At 36.9% G+C, this 22,266-nt stretch overlaps 1 protein-coding gene across 5 annotated transcripts in view; it reads left to right on the forward strand.

Annotated features, from left to right (window-relative positions):
* Positions 1 to 594: 594 nt before the first annotated feature.
* TMPO (thymopoietin) overlaps positions 595 to 22,266 on the forward strand; it is a 28,162-nt gene continuing 6,490 nt past the window's right edge. For 4 of the 5 annotated variants that reach the window (XM_014835007.3, XM_014835008.3, XM_014835009.3 and 1 more), the window contains exons 1-4: positions 595 to 2,286; positions 8,556 to 8,682; positions 10,534 to 10,692; positions 16,044 to 16,141. In XM_014835007.3, coding sequence (XP_014690493.1) covers positions 2,014 to 2,286; positions 8,556 to 8,682; positions 10,534 to 10,692; positions 16,044 to 16,141 — 657 coding nt within the window. In that variant the 5' untranslated portion in view covers positions 595 to 2,013. Of the gene's footprint in view, positions 2,287 to 8,555; positions 8,683 to 10,533; positions 10,693 to 11,703; positions 15,859 to 16,043; positions 16,142 to 22,266 lie in introns of those variants that run through there. The other variant, XM_014835006.3, reaches the window with a different exon arrangement.

Genomic DNA, 22,266 nt, shown 5'->3' on the forward strand with positions numbered 1-22,266 from the left:
GCTAATTCAAATAGGGTAGAATAAACCCATCAACTGTGGCCTTGCAGAGATTACGCTCAGGACTTTGTTGCTCTGCCCATTATAATTTGAGACTAACCTGGAAGAAATAACTGAACTGTGGCAGGCACACTGCAGATTGGGACCATCCCACGTGCATTAATTACATTCGTGGGGTTACCAGTCACTGCAAAATCATGGTGCTGTGCCTGTCAGTTCAGTTCCCCCTCTGAAGATAAAAACACTTGCCGATGTGCCCAGAGAAGCTGTTGGGTAGCAGGCAGGGGAATGAGGTAACTTTTACAAGTCACCCTAAAAATCTACAAAACAACCTGCTAATTAAAATACAATTTTTAATTTGCATTACTGAGCTTAATACTGTTGCTTAAATATATGTAAATACTGAGGTTTTTAGAAAAGAATGAATAATATAAAATTGCCTCTAGGGAAATAATCCATCATTAAGAAAAATAATGTCGCCTCAATTTGAACAAAATAGAATGGCTTAATCCATAGGAAACATTTTCAGTGAAGGCGTTTGTTTAACTTTTCTCGAACTTAAACAACCATGCAGAAATCAGACAAATACTTAAAAAGAATTTTAAGCAGTTTATAAAGGCATAGTTTAGAGGTCAGAATTTGGGAAAACGATTAAGACACTCTAAATCCAAGGTTAGTTTCTTCCCTTTCTTGGAAGAAAGCATCTTGAAACATACATAAATTCGTAAGAAATACAAATATTTGTCATCAATGGTATTTGTTTTCAGGAAGATATTTTAATTGTAGCAAATTTCTGAGACTCTACCAGGTTTTAACTTGGATCAGTAATACGGGTTTGATTAGGGCTCCTAGCCTAATTATAGGTCACTAGGCTTCCTCCGCGATTAAAATCTAGTATGCACCTGTTATCTTAAGTTGCCCAATAAGGCATTTCTAAATGTTTCGTTTCCTCTTGTTGTATTATTAAACATCAGGTTAGATGAAGTTACAGTAAAATACTTACGGGCGAAGGGATCTAACCCAGAGGCGGCTCTAAACAAAAATGCAGTGGAGCCCCAACTAACCGTTCAAGTGAAATAATTTAGAAATGCCCCAACCTTTGGGGTAAGAAGCAAATGGCATATTTGATGATACAATTTTGTCACAAATTCGAGGGCAGTTTCAAGCGTCCAGTGGTCGACGTCTGGCTTTTCCTGGATTTCGGGAACAAAAGAAGCACTTGCAAGCGGACACGGGGATTTAACCGCCTGCTCTCCCCTTCCGTCCCCGCAAGTCAATCAAATCAGGGAGGACGAGCGCCTACAAACACGCCTCGCCTCTGGTCTTTTCCCTTCGGGGCTGGCGTTTGGGAAGGGAGAACCAGTGACTATTCTTCGGTAGATCAACGTCCCGGGACCGAGCAAGGCCCAGCCCCGGGTCCTCGCAGCCGCCACGAAACTCGGCCCGTTCGTAGGCGACCGACACGGGATAGGAAAGCTTCTCAAGCAGGGGAGGGAGAGGAAACCGCGCACAAAAGACGTACGGCGAGTCCCTTATCAGCGTGGAAGAGGAAGGGTGGGGAAAAGAGAAACAGAAACAGGCCGGGGGCCCAGCAGCCCGCCCGAGCGGCTTTTAAACTGCGTTTCTACAACCTCTCACACGGCGCCGCGGCTAATGGAACCCGCGCGAGGCGTCCCGCCAATCAGCGCCGCGCTTCCTCCCGCCACGGACCAATGGCGGCGCGCGTTCTTGGGGCGTGGGCGAAGCAGGCTGCTCGCCCCTGCCTGTAGTGTGTGGGCTCGGGTTGCTGCGGGCTCCTAGCTTGGCCGCGCTTGCTTCGCGCTTCTGCCGCGGGGCCTTTGTGTCCGCCTCTTGCTTCGCTTTGTGTGTGCGAGTTTTGCCGTGCTCCGCGGCGCTCCTCCCGGGCGGCCGCCGTGAGGCTCGGAGGCGGCGGCGTCCCCCTCCTCCGGGTAAGGAACGAACGCGCCGGCGTGAGCGGCGGGAGTGAGGGCTGCGGGAAGGGGATTCGCCGCCGAGATGCCGGAGTTCCTGGAAGACCCCTCGGTCCTGACGAAAGAGAAGTTGAAGAGTGAGTTGGTCGCCAACAATGTGACGCTCCCGGCCGGCGAGCAGCGCAAAGACGTGTACGTGCAGCTCTACCTGCAGCACCTCACGGCGCGCAACCGGCCGCCGCTCGCCGCCGGCGCCAACAGCAAGGGGCCCCCGGACTTCTCCAGCGACGAGGAGCGCGAGCCCACCCCGGTCCTCGGCTCCGGGGCCGCAGGCCGCAGCCGTGCCGCCGTCGGCAGGGTAAGGACGCCCGGCTGGGGCCACAAAGGCGGGCGGTTGTCGCCCCCCGCGCGCTCGCAGCCCGCCCTCCTTGGCGCCTCCTCGGCGGCGGGCTGTCCCCGCGCGCGACCAGCAGGCTGGCGTCTGGGTCTGCTCGTGTCGGCTCTCCGGCCGGGAGGGTCTGGAGAGGGGAGTCCCGGAGTCGGGCTGCAGGGCTGGCGTCTTGGCCGTTGCGTGGCTGGAGGTGTGAGGTTGCCCTTTGCTCTAGCGTTGCGCGCGGGTGGTGTCCCTGGACCCCCGGCCGCCGGGCGTGGGTGTTTAGAGCTGGACTTCCGTGCCCTTCTCGAAAGCCCTGGGGAGGGTCAGCCCGAAACTGCTGTAGGTTACGATCGAGCGTTTTCCCGCTTTATTAACTGAAATGACTAGTAACCGAGTCTCAGAGCGCTCCCTGGAGGGCAATTTGTGACATACTAATTTCTAACCAAAATTTGAAATAAATTCCCGCCTTTTTATGTTTTTGCATATGGAGGGCTTTTTGAACCGTTTATGTTTTTCTTGTTTGTTACTCTTTTCCAATCGCAGGCCATCTTTCGGCGGGGCAGTGTTGCTCTGAATGAAAGTGGGCATTTAAAAGTACATCCGTAAGCGCTTATCATAGACCCTCATATTTGAAAATTGTAATTAGGATTTAGGTTTGCGGATTTTTTTTTTTTCTTTTTGGTAAATTTTGCATGAGAAAAGGAAAGACTTCGGAACTAGGAGAAATGTCATGACATTCTGATATATCAGTATTGCAATTTGAAATATCTAATCCCAGATAAATCTCATATTGGCTCCAGCAAACGCATATTTTGTTTAGGAATAGTTTGTTTTTTGTTCTGTGGAGTTTTATATGCTATTTTTGTTGGTGTAAATCTGCTTTGTTACCAGACTTCAAATCGTAATAGAATGTAGTTAAAAGTAGTGATTGGTGTAACGGACAATGCTGTGTAAAACATCCCATGTTGAGTCAGGAGTTGTTGCTACTGATTACTAGGATAACTCAAGAAAGTGCTGCTTCTTTCAAGGTTATGTTGTTTAACTTTAGTTTTTAAAAACCTATCTGATGTGTTTTCTGGACTCCCCAGGTGGAAATGAAAGGAAAGTGTAATAGACACATGTAAATTTAATTGAAAATCTTAGCTTGGCGTTTAGAGAAACTGAAAATCTTGTGTCTTAAGTCAGTGCTTGGCACATAGTAGTGCTAAATAAGTATTTGTTCACTAAATAAAAGACAAATTCACTTTATTGTTTTTGAGGTCTTGTTTTTGTGGCTTTGAAGAAAGCCACTTTACTCCTCCAGAATAAACAAATTTACTTTTTAAAGTAAAGCCTGACTTTTATCTGTTTTTTTCCAACCCCTCTGAAAAAGAAAGTAGTCTTCTATTTTAGTAAAGATCTGGTTGAAAATGAAATATTTTCCATTTAAATCAGCACACTGTTTAAAAAACATGTCTTGTATGGAACCCTATATTGGTCTTCTTTGTATTATTCTTGAGCCATAGGAGTATTTGGTTGTATATTTATAATAAAATTATTTGATCTTATGTATTTTGATGATGGTTTGTTTTTGACAGAAACAGCCATCTCGGTTTTAATGTTTTTCCTTCAGGAACTTCTTAAAAGAGCGTACGTCCCAATCTATCCTGTTCTTTGGAGTATAAGAAGACCTGAATGTAAAAATTTTTAATTTCAGTTCAATTATCCAATATTTTTTGAGTTCCTACTATTGCTCTTAACTACTGAAGATTGATTTCTGCAGACCCCACCTACCATCATAATAATTTAATTGCTTGGATTTTTAAAAAATTTTTGGTATGATAATTGATTGTACTTTCTCATCTCAACAAATTTCCCATGTTATCCACGTTGGTCAGCACCCTGCAAATAAGCTCTGGGTGAAAGGAATTAACATTTTAAGAGAACCTGTGTCTGTATCTATATCTAGTGGCGTACTAAGCCCTTTATACCTCATTTAATGGTTTGATCCATATAAAGAAAAACTATTTCATAGACATGGATTTTAAGTCTTCTCTACCTTGAGTACTTAAACTCAAAAATGTGTACCTAAATGGAGTCAACAAGTTGAAAAAGTTAATAATGGTAGTTAATCAGTAGTATCATTTTCTTTTCTAAAGACATTAAGTAAAAGTGAGTTATAATTTAACTTATAAATCTGATAGACTTTTTATCTGGCATACGAAAAAATCTTGAATTTATAGGAAAAGAAACAGGATATTTTAAAATAATTGGTGTATAAAATTATTCTCCATAGTGTATTCCTTTTATATATATAATATTTTGTTTCTGTCATTGTTAGCCCCATATGTAATAATAATACATATACAGTTACATTTATTAAAGAATATTTGTAGGGGCTGGCCCCGTGGCCGAGTGGTTAAGTTCGCACGCTCCGCTGCAGGTGGCCCAGTGTTTCATGGGTTCGAATCCTGGGCACGGACATGGCATTGCTTGTCAAACCACGGTGAGGCAGCGTCCCACATGCCACAACTAGAAGGACCCACAACGAAGAATATACAACTATGCACCGGGGGGCTTTGGGGAGAAAAAGGAAAAAAAAATTTTTAAATCTAAAAAAAAAAAAAGAATATTTGTAATCAAGGAGAAAGCCAAATTATGTTTGAGAGCTGCAGATAGGGCAGATTTTTTAAGTGGTGAATTTTTAACATTTTAAAACAAACATTAATGACTTGGCCAAAGGCATAGCCTATACCTTCTATTTAAAAACAGGTTTATGAGGAATATTTTTAATTAAAGGAGAAATTATTTCATATTGGCCACCACCACAGTCTCTTAGGCACTTGGTGTGCTATGACAAATATTAGCATGTTCAAAATTTGGTTTTGGTTTTTAGTTTTTGCATTTTATGCATCTTGATGATACCAGTAATTTTAGGTGTTGAAATTATGTAGATCGTCGACACAAAAATAAACACTTACAGAGTTGGTGATCTGCCTTTTTGTTCCAAGGTGCAAAGCAGTGTAGCCATTTGGAATCTAGTGGAGCACAGCATTCTTGAATGGCCTGATCTGGTAGATTATGAATTCTTAACTGGAAATATTTAAAGACATGACCAGAACAATAAAAAGTATGTTAAAAATGGTAAATGTTAATTAAATCATAAATTGGCCACCATACTCCACAGTAAGGTATTAAGGGTACAGACTTTTGAGTCAGAGAGTTATAGATTCAAATTCCAGGTCTGATACTTATTCAGATGACCTCAAACAATGAACATTGTCTATGAGACGCTCAGTTTTCATCTGGAAAATAGTAATAATCTGATAGCTATTTAATTAGATGGAGAGTTACATGAGGTTGCATTTGTAAAGGTGTCTAGTGCTCAGCAATTGGTACCTATTACAGCATGTGATTTCTGAATTTTTTGGTCTTTATTTAATGCCAGATCAATACAATGTTACTATCGTATGTTTTTCAGAATTGCATGAGGTAAGTTTGTGAAAGTGATGTATACATAAAGTCTGTTCAAATGTTACTCTGTAGCATTGTATGCAGATTGCCTGAGTAAGCTGTGTAACTTTGGACTTCAATTTCCTCTCGTAAAATGGGGATATTAGTATCTATCTCGGGATTTTTAGGATTCAATAAGTTAATATATATAAGGCACTTAGAGCACAACTTGGTACATAATAAGTGCTCAATAGAATCTATTGTATAATTATTACTGTTATACTTTAGCATCTTTTCTGGTAATGGTAGAGATTGAAAGTAAGAATAGCTCATGGGTGATATCATAACTGTTGGATTTTAAAGTTGAAAAAGACATTGGAGATCATAGGGTATTTGGGGAGAAACTGGAAAACTGTGCTTGGCATGTAGTAGGTACTCGTTATTTTTGACTGAATGAAACTAAGAGATTACGCTATTTACTTAAAGGAGGCAAAAATGAGTACAACTCATAGTTCCTTCTTCCTGATTGAAACTGCTGGCTTGATAATTATGTATACCACACTACCTGTCACCCAATTTTTATTCCTATTAAATGTGATATTTCATAAAATGGTATTACTTTTCTGGAACTTTTCTTCCTACAAATTAAAAATAAAAATCAGGTAGGCTGTTATGAACCTCTACTCTATTTGACTTGCCTTATGCCAGTTTATTGGCCTCTTAAGATTTCTTTATACCACCGTAGTTTTTCATCATATTTTAAGAAGATGTAGGGGAGTTGGTTTCCTGCTTCAATTTGATAAGCCTTTGTTATTTCTTAACAAGAAATGAGTTTTTAAAAATAAGTGGCTTATTTTTCCCTTCCCAGATGCCACTTTTATTCATTCATTCAACAGAACATCTGTGAGGTGCCTATTCCTCTGTCTGGCCTTGTTTTTTAAAATTTTAGATGCTTCAGATACAAATATGAGTGTTTCACTGCTCCTGCTTCCTGCTGCCGTCTTAAATGCTGTATCCAAAATCCCCTGATACACATTAAAATACAGGTTCTCAGGCCCAAGAGTTAGGGCTCACAATGGAGTGAGACTTTTTAAAATAGGGATAACTTTTCCAAAAGTTTTGAGGTTTTGATAACAAACCAGACTTGGGGACAATTTTTCAAGGAGTTCACCATCTGGAGAAGATAATGCATGTATACAGATAACTAATAAAAAATAGGTAGAATGTGTTGAGTGCCAAAGAAAGATTTCTTGAAAACCTCAGGCTGTTGCAAGAAGTTGAAATTCCTGGATGTTTTCTTGTTAGTAGATTTGAACATTCTTGTGGTGGGAGGGATTATCTACAAGCAATCTGTACCTGATTTGATTTTCTTTTATTAAAAGTTTTTATGTTATACAATGGAGTTTTTCTTCCCAACCTGTCCGCACTTTTTGGAAAATTCAAGTCCTCCCTAACACTGGATTAGGTTTGTTTGTTTAAAAAAAGTCATTTCTCGAAAGAATTCAAGGCTCTGATAGAGTATAGTTGTCTTAGATTCTAGACCACTATTTGACCTCAAGGTGTGGGTTTCTTCAAGATTTGTGCCTGCTGATCCTAGATTAGTGTAATATGTGTATTAAAGCCTTCTGAAAGTACCTCACTAACTTTTCACAGCCCTTTTTAAAAATTATGTTGAAGGTTTCTCTTGAATTGATATCATTATTCTTATTAGCGACTATGTTTAAAGAATAATTTCTCATAATATTTATATGAAATATTTCAAATTTTTATTTGATTTAAAAAAAAGAAATTCTGGTAAAGTCTGGTTACTCCCGCCCCAGCATCATTGAAAAGTAAGCAGTTGAGACAACTTTATGATTTTTGCCGTTTTGCATAAAATATTTCTAGGATGCAATATTGACTCTTCTGCCTTAAATAGTAATTTGGGCCTAAACTGACTTTGATATTTGTGACCGTTATTTAACAGCCATTTATGTTCAGTACTCTGATGCTTTCTGGGATCACTGAGGCATTTGTAACGCTATTTGCCACAACCCTAAAAGATACCATATTTTTGCTCCCTTCTTCTGTTTAACCTTGGAAGTTTATATAGTTTTTCCAGTAAATACTGCCATTGCTTAAATTATTTTTAAAACTTCCTTTGAAATTTCTCTCAAAGCTTGTTCTATGTTCTTTCAGTTATTCATAGTGAAATAAGCGTGTAGAACTAAGTGTGGCAGCAAAGCTGTGTCCGAGGTGATATGTAGCCAGAAAGGCTGTCTGACTTCCTTCAAGCACCAAAAACTGGCTACAATTCTTATTGTACAATTTTACAGTAAGAATATTCATTTGGGCTTCTTAAATTCTGATATGCTTGTTTAAAGGAAATCATATTTATGCATGACTAAGTATAAACCTTTATGGTAAAGTCTTAACTTAAGCTTTACTATGTTAATTTAAACTTTTAAGGATTATCAAAAGAGGCCAGTAGTAAGTTGTATTTGTGATTCTCTGGAAAAAATATTTAAACCTACTGTATGCTTTTGAATTTTTGATGCCATCACCTCCTCTTTAGATAGGTTGGCCAAAATTGACTGTTTTAATAGTAATGTCTTTAAAATTTGAGTTGCTTGCTTGGCTATTAGGTTTGTGTAATTAAACTGAACTTAGAAAATATCTGCAAACAATGAGTTGCTTTGAAGTTAATCAAATTGCTAAGGCCTTGTATAACTATAAATCAACTTAAAGGTGAATTTGCATGTTTATTGTATACAGTTATTTATATAGTAAACGAACATTTTTTAATTCATGTCACGGTGATAACTGGACTTTGTTTACAGAAAGCCACAAAGAAAACTGATAGACCCAGACTAGAAGATAAAGATGATCTAGATGTAACAGAGCTAACTAATGAAGAGCTTCTGGATCAGCTTGTGAGATATGGAGTGAATCCTGGTCCTATTGTGGGTAAGTTGATAAAATTTCAAACATCTTTTCTATAAAACAGTATCCCAAATTGTTTTCCTGTCTTGTCTAGCAGTTAGTGTTTGGGTTCTAAAGGCCAGTCTGTCATTAATCATTTATATGACCAGTATCTTAGTTTTCTTAACTATAAATGAGGGAAATAAAATGAGAGAACTAGATAATCTCCAAGATTGCCTCTGTCATTGAGATTATTTCATGTGGTGCTCGTATCACACTGCCTGGTGAGACATTTGGATCTTAGATGAGGTAACATGTCTGGCCACATTCATTCAAATCAGTAAGTTCAAAGTCTTGATTGGAATTCAAGAGTGATACCCTAAAGAAAAACTTAAAAAAGAAAACCTGGAAAAACTAAATACACTAAATTTCCATCATTTGGTTACTGTTAATAGGTGATTTTGCAAGGCTGATTATGCCTTAATTTTGGAGGGTCTTGGCAGTAACCTCAAGATGAGAAAGATCTATTTTGATTTTCTAAGTTATGTAAAATTTGAACTGGTGATTTAGGGGTTTGTTTTTTCCCATAGGTATAGTTGCAAACAAGAATTTGGAATGTTGTCTTTCTTTTGTTTTATTTAATACACTGCTTCCAAATAGGTGATAATAAGCCTATTAATGTGATTACCAACAGACATTTGATATCCTTTTTAAATTTCTCACTTAAAATTCCAAAAGGGAGGTGATGAAAAATGTGTATTATGCGTCAACATAAATTACATGTTGGTATTATCAGCTCTTTATTTTTTAAAGTTGTATATGTTAAGGTGTACAACTTGATGTACATAGACATTGTGAAATAATCACCATAATCAAGCTAACTAACATATCCATCACCTCCACCTCACGTAGTTTTCTTTTGTGTATACATGTGAGAGCACTGAAGATCTACTTTTTTAGCAAATTTTGAAGATGTAATAGAGTATTGTTAACTGTGACCCATGCTATGACATTAGATTCCAGAACTTCATTATCTTGCATAACTGGGGTTTTGTACCCTTTGACCAACATCCTACCATCTCCCCCTCCCTAGCTGTTCATCTTAAGACTGCTTATATAACATTTTGAGATATGTGTTGTTTCTAAAAATACATATTTATTGTCATTTTATTCATCTTACAGAAATCAGGGAAAGACATACAGCTGGTGTAAGCAAAATAAAAGCTATTTTTGATTTTAAATTGTCCTTGATGTTGAAATGTGTTAAGAATTTGTTTAGAATCAGTTTTACTTTGCTAATTGTATAATTTCTATTAGTAACACACATTTCCATAAAAGGTCATTTTAACTGCAAAGTGGTTATATTTAAAGACAACACCTTAAATTTACACAATGTTATGTGTCAAATATATTCAGTTTTTAAATTGATTTCTAGGACTTTTCCCATAACTGAATGGCTGTTTATAGGTATATTAATCTCCTAGAGTTGTGGCGTTTTAAGCATAGTAATTCAAAGGAGTACAATCTGTTTATAAAAAATGATTTTTCTACAAAGGCAAGTACTCTTAGATAATACTGGAGAAAAGACACAAAGTCCAAAACTTTTCAGTCAAAAATCCTCACTCATACATGGCTTTTCAGAAGATGATGTGTAATAAGATTTGTATCAATCTACTATGTATTCTATGCTATTTAAAGAAACATTGCTGTAATCATGTGTTAAAATCCCAGAAGAAAGCCTATTTTAGAAAAGAATCCATTGTATAGTATTTTTAAGCACTTAAGTTTAGGAAAGAAGAGAATGAAAGTAACATTTTAATGTTGCTAAAGATGAAGTCTGAGCTGGATCTTAAATAAGATAACATGAGTCCTAAAGCATGTTGTGCCTTAATGCAGGAACAACCAGGAAGCTGTATGAGAAAAAGCTGTTGAAACTGAGGGAACAAGGAACAGAATCAAGATCATCTACCCCTCTGCCAACAATTTCTTCTTCAGCAGAAAATACAAGACAGAATGGAAGCAATGACTCTGACAGATACAGTGACAACGAAGAAGGTAAAATTTTAAATGATGTTAATCAAATATATGTAATTTTTTTCAGACTCATAAGATACAGTAACAGTGAAGAAGATAAAATTTAGAATAATACCAAGATTAATGATATAAACAAAAATTACATATGAGTAATCCTTTAAGTAATTTGATTTAAATATCTTTTGTTGAGAATTCTAAGAAACAGAAAAGTACAAATATCTAATTTTTTGTCACGTAAAATTGCCAGGTGCCTGGATCTTTTTTCCTTCAAATGTCGTTTTTCTAAGAGAATAAAGTATTACAAATAAAGACAAAGTTCCCCCATTTATGCCTCTCCAAGTATCATCTCCACAGAAGCAACCACTATTGTTAATTTGATGCTTATCTTTCCAGTCTGTTTTTAATTAATTTTTCATGTACATCTATCTAATACATGGTATTATTTTGTACTTTAAAAAGTCTATATAAATGATATCGTGTTAAATCTTATCACTTGCTTTTTTTTTGCTCTATTATTGAGATCTCATCTTATTGATTTGTTACATATATGTCTGGTTTATTTCTCATGATAAATAGCAGTAATGTTTACGTATCGCATGTTTTCTTTGTTCTCTATTGATAGGCATTTAGATTTAGAGTTTTTACTAGATAATCTGATTTTAAGGCAACTTCAAAGCAAATATTTTGACATATTTTTAGTAGACTATTTTAAGAAAATTTGACCATATTTAAATATTTTTTGGAAACAGTACCTGAAATAAATGACCTTTTCAAATTTATTCTAAGAACAACTTGATATTTATAACCTTTTAATTCAATGACTTGTTTATTAATTTCGTGATTTAATTTGACCCAAATTAGTTATATCTCCATAAGCATTGCCTACCAGGGCACAGTCTGTCAGATTGGTTGTTCAGAATATGAAATATAGAGTCTTTTCCTTCAACAGCACTATATTAGCAAGGAGGCAAAGAATAAAGTCAGCTTAAACACAAGTAATACTTAAACTTCCTGCCTCTTTTGCCTCTACAGGAAAGAAGAAAGAACACAAGAAAGTGAAGTCCACTAGGGATTTTGTTCCTTTTTCTGAACTTCCAACTACTCCCTCTGGTGGATTTTTTCAGGATATTTCTTTTCCTGAAATCTCCACCCGTCCTCCTTTGGGCAGGACTGAACTACAGGCAGCTAAGAAAGTACATACTTCTAAGGGAGACCCACCTAGGGAACCTCTTATTGCTACAGCCTTGCCTGGCAGGGAGCAGTTGCAGAAGTTAGCCTCTGGAGGGAATTTGTTTACTTCCTCCAAGTCTAGCCATGATAGATGTTTAGAGAAAAGTTCTTCGACATCTTCTCAGCATGAACTCACTGCCATGTTGGTCTCTACTGCAGCTTCTCCTTCACTGATTAAAGAAACCACCACTACTTGCTATAAAGACATAGTAGAAAATATTTACCGTGGAGAGAAAAGTGGAATTCAACCATTATGTACTGAGAGGTCCCATGTTACAGAGTCTGAGAGATCACAAGTAATTTCTCCACCACTTGCTCAGGCAATCAGAGATTATGTCAATTCTCTGTTGGTCCAGGGTGGGGTAGGTAGTTTGCCTGGGACTTCTAACTCTACACCCCCACTGGATGTAGAAAACACAAGGAAGAGAATTGATCAATCTGATTATCAAGAAACTGAATCCCTGACTCCTCCACGAAAATTCCCTAGACTCAGTGAAAAGTCAGTAGAGGAAAAGGATTCGGGTTCCTTTGTGGGATTTCAAAATATACCTGAATCTGAACTGATGTCGTCTTTCACCAAAGCTGTTGTCTCTCACTCACTCACTACCTTAGGCATAGAAATGTCTAAACAGTCACAGCATGATAAAATAGATGCCCCGGAACAGTCTTTTCCCTTCCATGAATCTATTTTAAAAGTAATTGAGGAGGAGTGGCAGCAAATTGACAGGCAACTGCCTTCATTGGCATGCAAGTATCCAATTTCTTCCAGAGAGGCGACACGGATATTATCAGTTCCAAAAGTAGATGATGAGATCCTGGGGTGTATTTCTGAAGCCACTCCACCAGCAGGTATTCAGGCAGCTTCCACTGAGTCTTGTGATAAACAGGTGGACTTAGCACTTTGTAGAGCATATGAAGCTGCTGCATCAGCATTGCAGATTGCAACCCATACAGCCTTTGTAGTTCGGGCAATGCAGGCAGACATTAGTCAGACCGCACAAATTCTTAGCTCAGATCCTAGTCGTGTGCACCAGGCACTTGGGATTCTGAGCAAAACATATGACGCAGCCTCATTTCTTTGTGAAGCTGCATTCGATGAGGTAAAGATGGCTGCCCATACCATGGGATCTTCGACTTTAGGTCGCCGGTATCTCTGGTTAAAGGATTGCAAAATTAATCCAGCTTCTAAGAATAAGCTGGCTGTTACTCCCTTTAAAGGTGGAACATTATTTGGAGGAGAAGTATACAAAGTAATTAAAAAGCGTGGAAATAAACACTAATGGAGTTAAGAATAAAGACATCTATTCTATTATTGATATGGGGAACTTAGCAGCTTTTCTAAGAATTTCAAGTACTTTTATGCCAAAATTTTATTTTCTCTTAAAGTAGTTTTGGTTTCCAGATTGGGCCAATTTCGGTGTCAAGCTTCTACCCATCAAATTACAGTAATAAATAAAAATAATTGCCTACAAAGAACTGCCTTTTTTTTTAAGTTGCGCAGATGGAAAGCCTGATACAAACAATTTAAAGCTTTGTAGATCACTTTTTTGTCTCAAATAATCCACTCTTTCCTATTAAGATTTTACAACTCTTGAACACTAAAAATCCATTAACTAGAATATAATTAGTCTTCACTGTTTTACATATTACTAGATATCTTTTCACTTTCTAGAACTTGTCTACATTTTTCCTTTTATTTTCTCCCTTTTTTTTTTTACTTATGTCTACAGTGTCACTCATAATAGTCTAGATCAGTGCAACTCAAAGTGCCGGTCTGCAAACTGTTACTGCTCCACAGACAAGCATGCGCCAGAATTTGAACCTAGAGGCACTTTTAAGATCGATGACAGGGTTTATTTCTGTGGTAAAATTTTGTTGGTAGAGAAAACAGTGTACTAATTTACATTCTGATGCAAGTGCCTCGTTTCTTCATGGACTGGGAGCATACAGTTTGTGGACTACACTTTGAGAAATAGTGCTCTAGACCATAATATTCTGAGATAGTGCATTCCCACCATGGCTGTAGTTTGTCAGATGAATTAGACAGTGGAAAGATGGGGCTTGATTATTATTTTTTTTAGTAACTCTTTCAAGGTATGTTGTACTTCATGGATGATTAGGCTTAATCTAAATTCTAAAAGCAAATTTGTTATTAGATTTTTTAGATCATAAGAAATACTCTATTCCAGTATCTTGTGTGTCTATATAAAGCAGTATATTCTGTTTACATTTTTATGATTGTAAGATGAATGAGTCTTAACTGTAGAGACATTTGATAATCAAATTTCTTTGTATTTCTGTGGAAAATAGTAGTATTGAGTATAAGCAAAATGCAGTTTCTTGGGCACTCCTAGCCTTTACTCTATTCTTAGACTATGTCCGTCTTTGCCCCCTTCAGGGAGTAATTTTGTTATTTGTCTTCTGAAATGTACATGTATACATGTACCTACTAAGCACTATGTGATTTTTTTTTAATGTATTACTGTAGAATGCTTCTTCAAATTCAATAAAGTTGTTAAATTTGAACAGTTTTGTGTGGTCTCCAGAAACATGTTGTATGTGTGTTTTATTCTTGGAGTTGCAACAAGTTAGATATTTGTGGGTGAACATCCCTTTTCCATGTCATCATGGAAACTCACTTGACATTTGGTATAGTTGAAAATATTCTAATTGTTGTGTGGTTTTTCTTCTATTTGAGGACCATGTTATTGGCTGTTGGAATTTAAATTTGTTAAAGGAATTCATCTATAACCAGATACTTTATTTGTTTAATCAATTTCTGCTCAACTGATGTTGGGTTCTTTATTTTGCCCTTTCTAATTCGTAGATTCTGAGTTAACAGCATAAGATTTTATAATGCTAAGGATTGTCCGAAACATAGATACAATGATAGATCCATTAACAGAAGTATTGGGAGGTGGGGGATGGAGTTGATAACCTTAATCCTAAATAAAGATTGAACTATTTGAACTAACACAGTAAAAATCACTGTTCATTTTGGGGAAGCTTGCAAGTAGACTCTGGACTGACTAGTACTAGACAAGGTAGTTAGCAAGACACAGCTATCTGGACTACTTTTTAGCACAACTGCATTGAGTTTATGCAAAACTAAGTTTTTGTTTAAGAATTGGCTTCATTTCTGTCTAGTAAAAAAGTAATCTAAGAGATTTTTGGTAATACTAATAGAAGTTTTACAGGTAACTTACGTTAATTTTGCTATACTATGATTCAAGGCCACAAAAATGTGGAAGTTAATTTTATCAGTCTTTAAAAATCTAGCTCTTCAAATGGTGATAAGATCAAGACTAGGAGAATGGAGTATTGAAGCCTATAAAAAGATGTATATATATTTGAATTATTAGGTAAATAACCATCATGGTGATACGCTAAGGAATACATATGCATCAGCTTCTCTTGAAAGAAATGTTACCTTGTTTTCATTATGGGGAGGAGGAAAAGAAGAAGTGACTTGTGATTGGTTGTGCTTTTTTGTGAACAAGATTCCTCCCTTCCTCCTCAACTGTACCCGGGTTTTTTATAATCACATCAAAAAAAGGGGGAAAGACTTAAACTTCACTTACGTATTAATGTCATCGCACTTATTTATTGTTATTAGAGGCTTGATATCATACAGGTTTTTTTAATTCTTAAAATTCCCTATAGCTTTTTCCCTTCCATATTCCAAAATTTAATAGCTAACCTTTGTTAATATAGTACTAATGTGCTGTATGAACAAAGAATGGTTACAACTATGTATTTTAATGTCCTTTTCTCACATCTGAATTTTTTTGGTAAAAAGCCTCCTCAGGAGCAGTTTGAACTCACTTTATGTTTCGGACTATTAGTCCCAGAAAAAGGAGAGGAGAATAAATAGGAAGAAATAGTGATCTGATTAAGGACTGGAGGAGAGAAACAAAAATAGAATAAAATAAGAAATGGAAAAGAAAAGTTTGTAAAGACAGAGACTGCAGTTAAAGACTAATTTGCAGTTAAACAGTTTTCGTCTATTGAGGTAATGCCAATAAACAAACTTCTTTTACATATTAATGTGCCTAAAACCAGGGTTCCAAAGAAGTTTCAGGATGACACTGTAGTTTATTATATGTTTCAGAAAGTAATGGTTTCTCCAATGTTATTTCCAGACTCTAAAATAGAGCTCAAGCTTGAGAAGAGAGAACCACTAAAAGGCAGAGCAAAGACTCCAGTAACACTCAAGCAAAGAAGAGTTGAGCACAATCAGGTATCTTGAGTTTTGTGATCCCTGTGTTCGGGTGTAAGTAGTCTGACAACACTAATTTGCCTGTGTCCTAGCCTTTGGTTAATTGTTGACACCAGATTCCAGCGCACTCAATGAAGTGTTCGTTCTATTGTTCATTAAATGGCATTCAAAATGTAAACTTTGTGTTTTTTTGTCAATAGTGTAGCCTGTGCTTACTGCAAAAGCAAGTGTTTAATAAATGTCTCATTTGTGTTTGATTCTGTGCTAAGCTTGGTTCAAAGCCAGTCATACTGCTTTTTTAAGAGAAATATTTTTTAAAGGTGGAAATGCCTATGCAATTCTAATTTCTTTAAAAGGCAGGGGAAGGGTTTTATATTTTTGTCTTTGTCTCTGGATTTCTGACTGCTCTTACTTTTGCCTGTCTTATCTTCTGTGGCTTTTCCCTCAACTCTGTGGCTAGTCTGGTCCTAAGACCACACTAGTCTTCCTTATTCTAGATGAAATTTACCTTTTTTATCATGGGTGAGGCAAGATACAGATTTTCAAAGGAAAATATAGGAAACTAAGGGGAAAAATAAGCACAGGTATGAAAGAGCTAGTTTACAGAGAACAAATTACTGACTCTAATCGAGCATTGATTTTGCTGATGTTTTACAAGACCGCTGTCACTAATCATTTCCTTATCTATCTTCTGTCCAGCTGGAAGATTTATCTAGTTGGTTATTTATATTTTCCATCTTCTCTTTGTCATTTTAAAGTCACACATCCTCAGAAAAAGTGTTCTTGATTTCTTAAGCCATGTCTCTCTCGGTTTGATGTAAGTTGATAAGTTGAATTTCAGAACTGTTTGTTAGAAATGAGCTTGGTGACTGGGGAATGTGTAGAGCATTGAATGAAAGAAGATTTTATTTAATATAGAACCAAATACTGGAATAAATATTACCCTTTTATCGAGTATTGCTAGGGAAGAGCTGCAGGAGCATGCTGAAGAATAAGGAAATAACAGAGCAAGAGAAACTAGGAAAATGTGGTCAAGGACACTGAAATAAACAGGCATGGGGAATTTAAGCACATAGAAAAGTTGGGGGAAGAGTTTAATGACCCTCCAGTCACACAGTCATAGAGCTTCAACAGTTGACAACATTTTACCAGTTTTGTTTCGTCTTTGCCCGCACCCTCCAGCCTTTAAATTCTTTTTGGTTTTGTTGTTTTGCATTTGCCAGAGTGTATTAAAGCAAATCTCCAACATCACATTATATCATATCTCACACATTAAAATGTCAGTATGTTGGTGTATATCTCTAAAGATAGGAGCTGTTTTTTTAATATATATATATGCGTTACTATATAAAATATGCCAGTGCCACTACCAGACCTAATAAAATTAATAACTTTTTCATATCTAATCTGTTGAAATTCCTTCAGTTTCAGAAATGTCTCTCTTATGATTAAATTGTTCATATCAGGATGCAGACAATCTCCACATATCATTTGGTGTTTTTTGTTTTGTTTTATCTCTTAAGTAGGTAGCGATTTCCCCTATAACTGTTTCCTTTCCCTCCATTATTTGGTGAAGAAGCCAGGTCATTTCTCTACAGAATTTTCCACATTCTGGATTTGGCAGATTGCTTCTTCCTAAATATGATTTAATTTGCTCTTCTATACCCTGTATTTCCTGTATGCTGGGAGTTAGACCTGTAGTAAAGCTGTGCAATAGACTTTTCTGTGATAATGGAAATGTTTTATATCTGCTGTCCATTATGGTAGCCACTAGCCACATGTGGCTGTTGAATACTTGGAATGTCGCCTCTGTGGCTAAGAAACTAAAATTTTAATTTTATTTAATTTAAATAGCCACATGTGGCTAGTGGCTACCATAATGGACAGCACAGAGTGTGTTGGTTACATTCAGCTTCAGTTTCTTTGACAAGAATACTTCATAAATGGTGTTGTGGCCTTCATATTGCGTCATTTCGAGAGGCACATGATGTCTTTTTGATGATGTTAAAATTAATTAGTAATAGGTTCAGATGTTGAAAACCTGATCCATCCATGGTAAAGTTCCACATCACCGTTTCATTTATTGGTTATGATAGCCATTTATGATTCTTGTCTAGATCCATTATTTTCATTTGAGGTTGTAAGATGGTGATTTATCTCATTCTCTCATTCCTTTACATCTATATCTGGAGTTCAAATAACTTTCCCTCATGAACTGCCTAGTTACCTTGAAATAAAATTCATACAGGAGAGTCAGTATAAATGCTTGTTTTTTGCCTTTTTTTCTTTTTTTTAAAAATTTTTTTCTTAAAGATTGGCACCTGAGCTAACAACTGTTGCCAATCTTCTTTTTTTTCTTCTTCTTCTTTTTCTCCCCAAATCCCCCCCAGTACATAGTTGTATATTTTAGTTGTGGGTCCTTCTGGTTGTGCTGTGTGGGACACCGCCTCAGCATGGCCTAATGAACGGTGACGTGTCCATGCCCAGGATTCGAACCACCGAAGCCCTGGGCTGCCACAGCAGAGCGCTCAAACTTAACCACTCGGCCGTGGGGCTGGCCCCTGTTTTTTGCCTTTTATTTGCCAATTTTCAACTTAAAGTGCCCTAGTCACTTTGAAAAGTGATCAATAAAATCTTTCTACTAGTATAGTTTTTATATATTTGACTTATGATCAATTATAGTCATTCCTTTTTCATGTTCAAATTTTGCTGTCTTTGGCCATTGAGAATTACTGAGTTGGTTCCTCTGTCTCTTTATTGATGCTGTTTGTCTTTGATAGTTTGTTTTCTGGCAAGTAAGACCTCCCAGGCTCATGTGTATTTCCCGCCTCTTATCAAATTAGCCATTTTTCCAAAGGACCTTTATCCTTTTAATAGAAAATATTTGGAAGCTACCTACAATCTGGATGCTAGTGTTCATTCCTGCTGGGCCGTCACTGCTTCTAATCCTTTTCAGTAGGTAGAGCTAGGAGTACTTGTTTTTTAGAAAGAGAAAATAAATCATGAATTCATCAAATTTATTAATTCAGGCTATCTAACTTCTAGGTGTTATTCTTGTATTTCTTTCTTTCTTTTTTTTTTTCTGCTTTTTCTCCCCAAATCCCCCAAGTACATAGTTGTATATTTTAGTTGTGGGTCCTTCCAGTTGTGGCATGTGGGACGCCACCCCAACATGGCCTGGTGAGTGGTGCCATGTCCATGCCCAGGATCCAAACTGGTGAAACCCTGGGCTGCCGAAGTGAAGCACACGAACTTAAACACTGCGCCGTGGGGCCGGCCCCTACTTGTATTTCTTTTATGCTGAGTATCTTGGTTCTTAAAATAATATTGTTACTTTTATGTAATTATCACTATATATATATATGTGTGTGTGTGTTTCTAAGTAATACAGTATTACCACTAACAGGCTGCTAAATGCAGTTTGGGGGTTTTCTTGGGCAGTTTTTCTTGTCTTTAGGATATAAAATCAAAATACTGTGCTCAGGCACTTGCAAGAATCTTTTCTTTCATTTATTTTTTAATTATTGAGAATATGTGGTTTTATTTAGGCATAAGAGAGTCAGAAATCTAGTTTCTATCTTTGTTCCTTCCATCCATAGGTAACTATTTTTAAGTTTTGAGTTATATTTCGTTTCTTTTTGAAAATATAAGTAAATACATAGATTTATATATTTATTTATGCTCTCCTCCTTACGTAAAAGGCAGCCTACTTTGCACATTCCTTTTCTGTCTTTCTGTTTTTAATCTAAACACATATCCTGGAGATCACTCCATATCAAAATATAGTATAGCCGTTTTCCTCATGCTTTGTACCACTGCATGGTATTGCATTTTATGGATGTGCTATAATTTATTCAGCCACTTTCCTTTTGGTGAATATTTGGATTGTTCTCAGTTATATGTTATTTTGAATAATGCAAAGATGAACTGATGAACAGCCTTTTGTATGTGTCATTTCATATTCTAGCCAATTTATCTTCAGTAAATCTAGAATTGAAATTGCTGGGTAATTTTGCTATTATGTTACCAAATTCCCCTGCGTAAGAGTTGAAGCATTTTGCATTCCCATCAGCAATATATGAGAGTACCTTTCTCTAATGGACGAATATGCTGTTTTTAAAAAAAAGTTAATACGAGAAGTCATCTTGGTCGTGTTTTACCTAAATTAGTAGTTCTTCAGAGTAAGGTGGCTTTTAATTAGTCTGATTATTTCTTTTTAAATTCCTCTATTTTGTATGTGGGACACCACCACATCATGGCTTGAGCGGTGTGTAGGTCTGCACCTGTGATCCAAACTGGTAAACCCGGGGCCACCAAAGTGGCGTGCATAAACTTAACCACTATGCCACTGGGCTGGCCCCTGCTTATTTCTTTTTATAACCTAGTTTTGTGTACATTTTTTTTACTCATTGGGATTTATAGCCTCCTTTAATAGCCCAGCTCCTACATTCTCATGTGCTTCAACTGCATAACGTCTTCTGAATAACTTTTTACCTGAGAGCTTATTAAAAGTCAGTGTGAGAAGGTTTTTGTTTCCTCCTCTTGTTGTCTCATAATAAATTCAGGACTTCCTATAGAACATCTTGCTGAAAATTGATGACACTGCAATTCTGATTTTGGCCATAGAACATACAGGAATCACATTAATTACTAATTTTATATAGCATTGAGTTTCTTTTCAATCAATAATTGTTTGGTCCATCTTATTAAGTAGTGATAGCATTGAATGATCATTTTATTATTTTTTATTTATATTTTCTTCTCAAAGTCACTTGTTTATGGTGGATTCTGGTAGAAAAACATTTTTAACCTTCAGAATATTTTTTCTGGTTGTGTGAAGGGTTGCCAGTTTTCTGTGAAGATGATTACTTCTAAATTAGATAATGATAGTAAAGAACTAAGAAAATTGGTTAACAATCCTCAACCAAAGAACTAAATACATCTGAACAAAAGAAAGTATAAATGATTTATAGTGAAAAGTGTCCTTCCCACCCCAACAGTTTTCCAGCTGTTCCCACAGGAAACCAATGAATTTCTTGTGTTTCTTTCCACAGAAGAAAATAAGAAATCTTTAAATGGAGCTTGGCCTTTAATGTCAAAGATAACTCATAAAAACATATAAATGTGGGGGTTTTTTATTAACCATAATAGTTTCAGTAGATGTTTCATAAAATTTTTGATGAAGAGATTATTTCAGTTATTTAGTCAAAATAAAACATAACAAGTGAGAAGTCCTGGAATTTGCTAGATAATCACTTTTAAGGAAAGGATGTGTCTTCTTCACCCCCTCCTTTTACTTTCATGGACATAAGTAAAATATCTGGTCTTTATAGTGTATCATTTGCATAACTGATAATTTCATTAGCCCTTTCTAATTTCATTAGATTTTAATTCTTTGAAGAGTTCTAAAATACTGAGTATACATTGATAATACCAGATAGGCTATCAAACTAGAATCTTTTGGAGGGGTGTAGTGAGGAAGATTGGCCCTGAGCTAACACTTGTTGCCAGTCTTCCTCTTTTTGCTTGAGGAAGATAGCTCTGAGCTAACATCTGTGCCCATCTTCCTCTCTTTGTATGTGGGACACCACCACAGCATGGCTTGTTGAGTAGTGTAGGTCTGCACCCAGGATCCGAACCTGCAAACCCAGGCCACCCAAGCAGAGTGCGCTGAGCTTAACCACTTCACCCCTGGGGCAGCCCCTAGAGTATTTTTTGTTGTTGTTTTGGGGGTTTTTTGGTTATTTGGGTCTTTTGGCTGAGGAAGATTAGCCCTGAGCTAACATCTGCTGCCAATCTTCCTCTTTTTTGTATGTGAGCCACCACCACAGCATGGTCACTAACAGACTAGTGGTGTGGTTGGCGGCCAGGAACTGAACCTGGGCTGCTGAAGTGGAGTGCACCAAATTTAACCACGAGGCCACCGGGGCTGGCCCTAGAATTTTTTTTAAATACTTCTAATTATTTTTATTGGTGTTGAGTAATTGCTTATTAAAGAGAAAACAGTGTTGAAAGTAGTTTTAAAAAAATACTTGCCTTTGAGCTGTATCATAAGTCCGTCATACTATCATAAAACAGTTGTTCTCAACTCTCCCTGCACATTAGAATCCTCTCAGGAGCTATAAAAAGTAGCTATGCCCAGGCCA

This window comes from Equus asinus, chromosome 4 (genome assembly GCF_041296235.1).
Source record: "Equus asinus isolate D_3611 breed Donkey chromosome 4, EquAss-T2T_v2, whole genome shotgun sequence".
Taxonomy (NCBI): domain Eukaryota; kingdom Metazoa; phylum Chordata; class Mammalia; order Perissodactyla; family Equidae; genus Equus; species Equus asinus.